Below are 8,090 nucleotides of genomic sequence, written 5' to 3'. Positions count from 1 at the left end.
TTGTAATCCTGGTAAGGTTAATAATTTTTTACCTTATTTTATTCTATCTCACCTGAAAAATACTTGTTTTCCATACAAACTTAGATTTTCTACAGGTTAAGTGCAGATTTTATTTTTCTAACAGCTTTAAAAGGACAAAAACTAATTGCTTTTCAAATAAATTTTTTTTGGGGGGGTAAGTTTGTAGCAGAACATAGTTTTATTAAAGCAGAAAGTTAAGCTCTCGACATGAGAGGCGGTCCCGACTGGGATGCCCCTCAAATAAATTTTTAATCAAGAGAACTTAAATCAACTAGTTGAAAAATGCAACAACTTCACCATTAATTGATACATGTTCTAGGAACAAGATGTTTTAAACTAAAGACTTAGAGTTTGCCATAGGTTTTCACATTTTCAATCATTCGCCCTCATTTTTTTCCTTTCGCATATTTCTTACATGGTTCTCTTAAAACAAACCACACATTTTTAAATGTTGAGTCATCTGCCTATCTAACCTCACCTGTGTCTGCGGGTTTACTGAGCACTTCCCCTAAACCTGGTTACTAAGGCTGTGTTCAATTTTGAAAGTGATGTTTCTTTGCTAAATACTTAGTGATTACCAGACTGATGTTCAGCAGGGAGGACTTAATTTCCTTTATTAAAAAAGTAATTTTTCTAAATAAACGAAATACATAAAAGATTTTGTTTAGGATTCAGACAAACGCTATACTTAATTGGAGGTCCAGGTTTTGGCCTTACCTGGAGGTCCAGGCTCTTTCTAGGTAAACCATATAGAGGTAAATAGTGTTACATTGCAACGGCCTCCAGAACTTCACAGTCTTCAGTCATAATTGCTGCCAATGAGTGAGTGAAAGGTCATGTGAACACAGCTGGATATTCATTATAGTCTGGAGCCTTGAACATTCTAATTTCTATTGCGTTCACCCTAACACACAGGTGTTTGGGAGAGGAATGGAATGAACTAAGAGATAAAGCCTGACCAGTACTGAAAGCCTGAGCATTCTCTTTTGATAAAAATTTACCCCCTTGAATGTTATGTTTTTTAAAGTACCCAGAATGGCAGAATGGTATTTCAAAGATGGGTTTGATTACAAATACTTGGTACATTTCTTCCCAAGCTGTCACTAATTTGTTTGCTAAAACCTAAAATGTGGTTTTCCTTTCTCCAAAGTAATCTACATTCTTTTCTTCCAGCCGACCCCTTGGTGGGAAGTATTGCCACTCAGTACATGACCAACAGAGCAGAACATGACAGAATGGCCAGACAGTGGACCAAGAGATACGCTACNGCAATGATGGTGCCAACTTGGGCCAGTGAAGCAACGTTCTCCACAACTAGGCTGAAGAACAAAAGGGCAGCAACTTGTCTGTTCCCCTTCCCCCAATTCTCCAGCACTGTTCCCATCCCCACAATTCCCCAATAAAAATCTTAAAAAAAAAAAAAAAATTGAGGGAGACAGAAGGCTGGTACAGGCATACGCTGCTGACCTGAGGGTTAATCTGGTTAGTCATTTTATAGAGAAATGGGTGTGGTGCTTGAACAGACCTTTCCCTGAACAATCTCATGTAAAGATTCTCCTCGACAATGACCTGAGAGTTGTAAACTTTTGCCCTCACCTCCCACCCCCCAAAATGGGACCGTCTACCCGCCTTCTAGACCTGTAGATCCTAACTTTTCCATTGAGAACGTGGAAGAAAAAAACCACAAGTTTTGTAGGTGCCTATATCATAATTTTTGTTGTCTGATTAAGAAAATGAATATGACTAGAAGCTACATGAATTCATCTAATAACAGCTTTAAAGAGTCTCTCAAGTTTATTCAGGCAGCAGTGGTCTTCCCAGTGGGTTCTCAGACCCTTCACAGTAATTCCCAAGCCCCCTGGTTGAAGACCCACAGGTTAGGGACCCACACTCTTGAGTCTTGTCCAGGGCTTCTATTTCCTGCTTTATGATTTCAACACTATTTGATGTTATTTCACTCAAGAGTTTTTATTCTTATAACCCACCTTTATTCTCCATTTTGACTAACAGAAGTGTGGTACATTTTTTCTTGGTGGTTATTACATAGTTATGTTTATGTTGTGTGCTTTATTCCTTAACTCCAACTTTCAGAAAAGTTTACACACAAACTGAAAGCTAATTACAAACAAGAAGTGATCTTGACTTGGATTTCTAGGTATATCACAGGTGACAAGCTGTAAAATGTTAGCTTATGGTCTAAGCTGGTAGTTCTACTTCCAGTAATCTGTACCGGTGGTTCCCGAATGCAAGCTTCCTGCTTAACGATCACCAGGGGGTCTTTAAAAGTAAAATACAGATTCTTGGGTCTCCCTCTGGACATTGTTAACTCAGTAGGCCTGGGATGAGGGGTCAGAACCTTTCATTTTTAAAGTTCTGTAGATTATTTTGATGAACTATGAAATTTGGAAACCACCAATTTTCTGTACAATCTGTAAAATCTGCTTGCAATGGCATATTGTTAAACCTTCTTTGGTCTTTTATCTTTTTTTCTATACTAGGGGGCCAGGAGAATTGGGCCCCTGGCAACATGACACCTCTAGGGTTAGACTGGCTTTACTTGTTTGTTTTTTTTTCTGGGTCTTTTTTTTAGTATCACCAAGCTGACTGAGGAAAAATATATGGTACTGACCACTAGAGTTTTTGTTTCGGCAGCTTGGAATGCTGCCAGTACTGGGTTTTAGATGGCCTGGCATCTCTTCTTGGCCTTGGTTCCTCAAAGAAGAGGGGTTTAGAGTAACCTTTTGCCTTTAAGTCTTAGATATCATGAACTAGATAAGAGGATAGTTCATCTTTTTATCATCTTTTTGTCTGTGTAGTGTTGTCTTCTGCTTAGTCCACTTTTCAGTCGACTCCAGCCTGGTAACCAGCTGTTAACAGCTGTATCAGCCAGTGTCTGGATTTTCTGCCCAAGTACATACGCTACATGCAAACACGGCAGGGAGGCCGACTTCCGATGACCAAGGACCAGGTCTGACCTCAGGATGTGAAGCAGTGATCAGATCAGGCTAGTGTCCTTTCACTCGTGAGGCCACTGCATGTTCCTAGAGGGAGAGGGCTGATTAAGAGCTCTCCCTATATCCCACCTTGTGAAAATTATGGTCGGATGTCATGTAAACATAGGAAGCTACCTTTGTTTTTAAACTCAAAGATGGTCTCTGCGTATGACTTCATATTAGAGACAGTGTTAAACGATCTCTCCCTCCTTCCATATATTTTATCCAGTCTAAAACAAGTGTTTTATAGTTCTTGGGAATACCTATCACAGGGCGTTATTAAAGAGCCATACTATTTGACCAGTAGGAATAATTAGTACCCGTGGTGATCACTGCGTTTAATGAGAGACTCCTGTGGTCTGTGACTCTGAGAGGTGTTGTTCCTTCTGCCTTCCCGCTCCCCCGTTGTAATTCTCAAAACACTCCTGTTGTAGGCGGTGCCTCCTGGTCGGTTTGTGCCACCTCTTCCCACTTGTCTCCCTGTTCTTTCATCCATATTTTCTCCCTTCTTTTTTTGCCATACTTCTGATTGCTCAGCTTTTGATTCTTTCTGGTTTTCTTGTGTATGCTTGTTCCCCTAACCTCTGTTTCTGTTACTTCTTCCACTCCAAAATTTCAGACTGAAAGAAGAAAAAAACCAATGGTGGGTTTGAAGGAAGTACAGTGTAGGGCCCCAGGTAGGTAGGTGTTTTGTTTGTTTTTTTCTCCCCTCTCCCTTTCTCTTCATCTCCTCTTTCTCTTAGATTTTTTTTTTTTTTTTTTTTTAGCTGAGCCATCCTGCCACCTTTTGGCAGCTCAGTAGCAGCTCGGGCCGGGCATCAAACCGCTGTTGCTCAGAGCTCACACTCTTGAGCGGGCTCTTAACCAACTGAGCCGCTCGGCCGGCCCTTCCTCTTTCTCTTAAATGAGGGAATCTTACCTTATCTCTAATCAGTTAGCAGAGGGCATGTTAAAGACAAGGCAGTTTCGTCTTGTTCATTATCAAAACCCCTGACATTGAGCACTCCAACAACATTGGCATTCAAGAAATGTTTGAGGGCCAGCCGAGTGGCTCAGTTGGTTAAGAGTTGGCTTAAGAGCACGAGCTCTGAGCAACAGGGCCGCTGGTTCAATTCCCACATGGGCCAGTGATGCTGCGCCCGAGCTGAGCTGCTGCTGAGCTGCCAGCAGGTGGCAGGAGGGCTCAGCTGGTGTGACAACACTGCCTGTTTGATGGTGGGCTACGTCCGCCCGCAACTAAGACTGAACTTGGCACCTTGAGCTGAGCTGTCTCCCAAATGGCTCAGTGGATAGAGCGTGTGCTCTTAACAACAAGGCTACTGGTTTGACTCCCGCATGGGATGGTGGCTATGCCCACCCACAACTAAGATTGAACACAGCACCTTGAGCTTAGAGGCCATGAGCTGCCGATGGGTATCCAGATGGCGACTGGCACCCTCCACAACGAAGATTGAAGGACAACAACTTGGCCAGTCCCCTTCCCCAATTCCCCAACACCGTTCCCCTCCCCCAATTCCCCAATAAAACCTTTTTTTTTTCTTTCTTTTTCTTAAGCTGAGCCATCCTGCCACCTATTGGCAGTTCAGTGGCAGCTCCGCTCAGGCCAGGCATCGAACCGCTGTTGCTCAGAGCTCGCACTCTTGAGCCAGCTCTTAACCAACTGAGCCACTTGGCCGGCCCTCCCAATAAAATCTTCAAAAAAAAGTGTTTGAGTGAATGAATCCAATTCACACCATACATTTATTTAAAAGAGCAGTTTTGCCTGCTCTGTAGAAAGTATTCTATGTATTGACTGGGACATATAAATCTCTGCAAGTAAAGAGCTTTTTGTTATTTGACTGACATACATCATTATCCTTGAAACAACTGTTACTAGTTAGGTTTGAGAAATCGGAGATGAAAACGTGTGAGTTAAGCACTGTATACCGTTACCCATATTACCGTCATTCTGTGAGAAGGTCTTTTAAATGAATAACCCAGACCGTTCCCCAAACTTACTGTCTTTTTCTCTCTTTTCAATACCAGAGTATTACATTCACTTGTTTGGGCGGCTATATTAAGCTCTCCATTGGTTTTGGGATTGGAGGGCAAATCTCTTTATATTTTTGTTTATTGATGTACTTTTGAATACAGAGCACTCTGTAAGGCAACACAGTGCTTTGGAAGGTTATCATGACCAAACCATGGTGTAGTAAGTGTAGGTAACAGTGATTGAACAGGTTAAGGGAAAAATTAACTTTCCAACTGAAATACTGAGAGTGTGATTATGTAATTTAATAAATATATTGAAAGGAAAATTCAGTAACTTGTAATTGGATGCATTCTCCTTCCACCCAACATGGTTTGTAATGTAAAAAGTACTGCCATCTGTTGTGCTCCTTTTAGGGTCAGATTATAGAGATACAAGAGCAAGGAAGAGCCCCCCCCCCCCCAGTCAGTAGGTCAGAAATGAAACTTGTGCTTAAGTGGTTATCAGAAATGATGTAGCTGTGAGCAAACTGCTGTGATTAGTCACTAACTTAATGTTCTGAGAAGTGTTTCTCTTTTTGAAGTATTGTTTACATTTTCTTTTGAGGTGTTAAGGAGAGGGGTGAGATTAGAGGAATTTCTTGCTTATTCACAGCTAAGTAGGCTAAGAATGGGTTCAACATTCTTTTATCACTCAATTTACTTGACCTAAGTCTGGGGGGTTTGTTGGCAGTCCTAGATCATGTCTGAAAGATACTTATGTTTCGTGGTGAGAATCTACACATTGAAAGAAGGAGAGGAGAGAGGATCTTCTGCTCTTTTTTGGTACACTGTAAAAATTGGGGTGGTGCTACCGTCTACTTATCTTTTGATATATTACTTAACAGTGCTGGTCCCAAAGGTGATAACATCTATGAATGGAGATCAACCATTCTAGGGCCGCCAGGATCCGTATATGAGGGTGGTGTATTCTTCCTTGATATCACATTTACACCAGAATATCCCTTCAAGCCTCCGAAGGTAAGAAATCCCCCTGAGTTATACTAAAACATATATTTCAATGAGAGATTCTTGAAGCTTTTAAAAATGAGTTTTTAATCACAAAAAGTAGATTTGTCTTATATCTTAATGAATCGCGAAGTACATTGGAACGTACATGGAACTCTTCTTTGGGTTGCCTGTCTCGTTTGGCAGAGACCATTTCTAGGAATAAGTGCTTTGTTTGCTCATGCTACAAACAGTAAGTAGTCCCCCATTATACACGGAAGATATGTCCCAAGACCCCCAGTGGATCCCTGAAACCACGGATAGCACTGAAGCCTACATATACGGTTGACCTTTGAACAACGCAGAGGTTAGGGATAAAGTAAGCTAGAGAAAAGAAAATGTTAAGAAAATTATAAGGAAGAGAAAATACATTGACAGTATTTATTGAAAAAATCCACTAAAAGTGAATTCACACAGTTCAAACACATGGTCAAGGGTGAACTGTACTGTTTTTTCCTATAATACATACCTATGATAAAGTTTAATTTATAAATTAGGCATAGTAAGAGATTAAGAACAATAATAATAAACTAGAACAATTATAACAATATGCTGTAATAAAAGTGATGTGAATGTGGCGTTATTGAGTAAAATAAGGGTTGCTTGAACACAAGCACTACCATACCTCAACAGTCAATCTGATAACCTGGGCGGGTGGAGCGTACGGTGTGGATACTCTGGACAAAGGGATGATTCACATCCCAATTGGGATTGTGTGAGATTTCATCATGTTATTCAGAACGGCACATGATTTAAAACATGAATTGTTTATTTTGGAATTCTTTTAATTTTCTTGGACTGCAGTTGACCGCTGGTTACTGAAATCATGAAAAGCAAAACTGCAGATAAGGGGGGACTACACATTTAAAGTTACCCAGAATTAATCCCCTATTTTCCACTGAACAGAAAATTTCTAAACAGTTAAAAATGGTGTCAAAATAACCACACACTAAGAGAATCAGAAATGCCTTAAAGCCTTGGGTTCTGCTCCTTGTCATCTTCTGGTCTCACTCACATCCTTACCCCTAACTAAGCTTTAGGTTTCTCATGTGGGGTGGGTGGGACTGCCCACATCACCCGTCTCCTGGAACGCTCATCAATCTGTGATTCTCATTCACACGGTCAGAAGGAAAACCTCTTCTGGGGATGGAGTAGGCTGCTAGATAGATGTATCTATCTAATTGAAGCAGCAAGAAGTGACTGAAAGTCTGTCATTAAAAAAAAACAGAAAACTGGTCAAGTTATAGGTTACTTTTACTTTGAAACAATTTAGGGTATTTCACAAGTAAAAATCAGACCAAACAAAAGCACCCAGGGGTTATGTTTATTTGCCTCCTGCTGTGGTCCTTACCCATCATTGCTGGCTCCTCTCCTGTGGAGACTCCATTATAGTGAAGACTGTGATTTAGGTGTAAAGCGATCTGCAGGATTAATGTAAAGGTCAGAAAAAGCAGAAACAAATCGCATGTTCAGATTTGTTTTCACAGCTTTTTGGGTGTATGATCATTGTTTGCTAAATAAGCATTTTGTTTAATTGTCTTTTATGTACCCACTCTTGTACCTCAGATTGAATTTTTCTAAAGCTTACTTGGAGGCCATGTAGTACTACCAGCTAACACAAGAGGTCAGCAAACAGCTATTCAAACTTGGAAATGTAGGAAAATATTTAAAGCATTAATAACTACCAAAGATGAATTCAAGAAATATTTAAATTACCTTGCTTTTTGTTGATGGATATTACTTTTTAAATGAAATTGACAGCCTCTGAGATTGTACTAATGAACATGTTTTAATCTCAAATGTATTAGTCTCTTAACCTATCTCTTACCAGCTTTAGTTAAACTGTTACTTTATTCTTTTTAAAAACTGTTTCTTTAAAAGTTTTTAATTAGTATCATTCAGTTGGAAAAGTAATTTAGTAAAAAGCTTCATTGTTTGGTGTTTTTGTTTAACAATCTTATTTTTTAGGTTACATTTCGGACAAGAATCTATCACTGTAATATTAACAGTCAAGGAGTTATTTGCTTGGACATATTGAAAGATAATTGGAGTCCAGCACTA

General features: G+C 40.0%; 1 protein-coding gene across 1 annotated transcript in view; it reads left to right on the top strand.

Annotated features, from left to right (window-relative positions):
- LOC109389836 (ubiquitin-conjugating enzyme E2 E1) overlaps positions 1-7,991 on the top strand; it is a 75,252-nt gene extending 67,261 nt beyond the window's left edge. Inside the window, exons 4-5 of the mRNA XM_019655749.1 lie at positions 5,870-6,002; positions 7,596-7,991. Coding sequence (XP_019511294.1) covers positions 5,870-6,002; positions 7,596-7,610 — 148 coding nt within the window. The 3' untranslated portion in view covers positions 7,611-7,991. The remainder of the gene's footprint in view (positions 1-5,869; positions 6,003-7,595) is intronic.
- Positions 7,992-8,090: the final 99 nt, after the last annotated feature.

The sequence above is a fragment of the Hipposideros armiger genome, unplaced genomic scaffold (genome assembly GCF_001890085.2).
Source record: "Hipposideros armiger isolate ML-2016 unplaced genomic scaffold, ASM189008v1 scaffold_245, whole genome shotgun sequence".
NCBI classification, from domain to species: Eukaryota; Metazoa; Chordata; class Mammalia; order Chiroptera; family Hipposideridae; genus Hipposideros; species Hipposideros armiger.
Note: the sequence above shows the minus strand (reverse complement) of the source record. Positions and strands in the feature narration are given on the sequence as shown.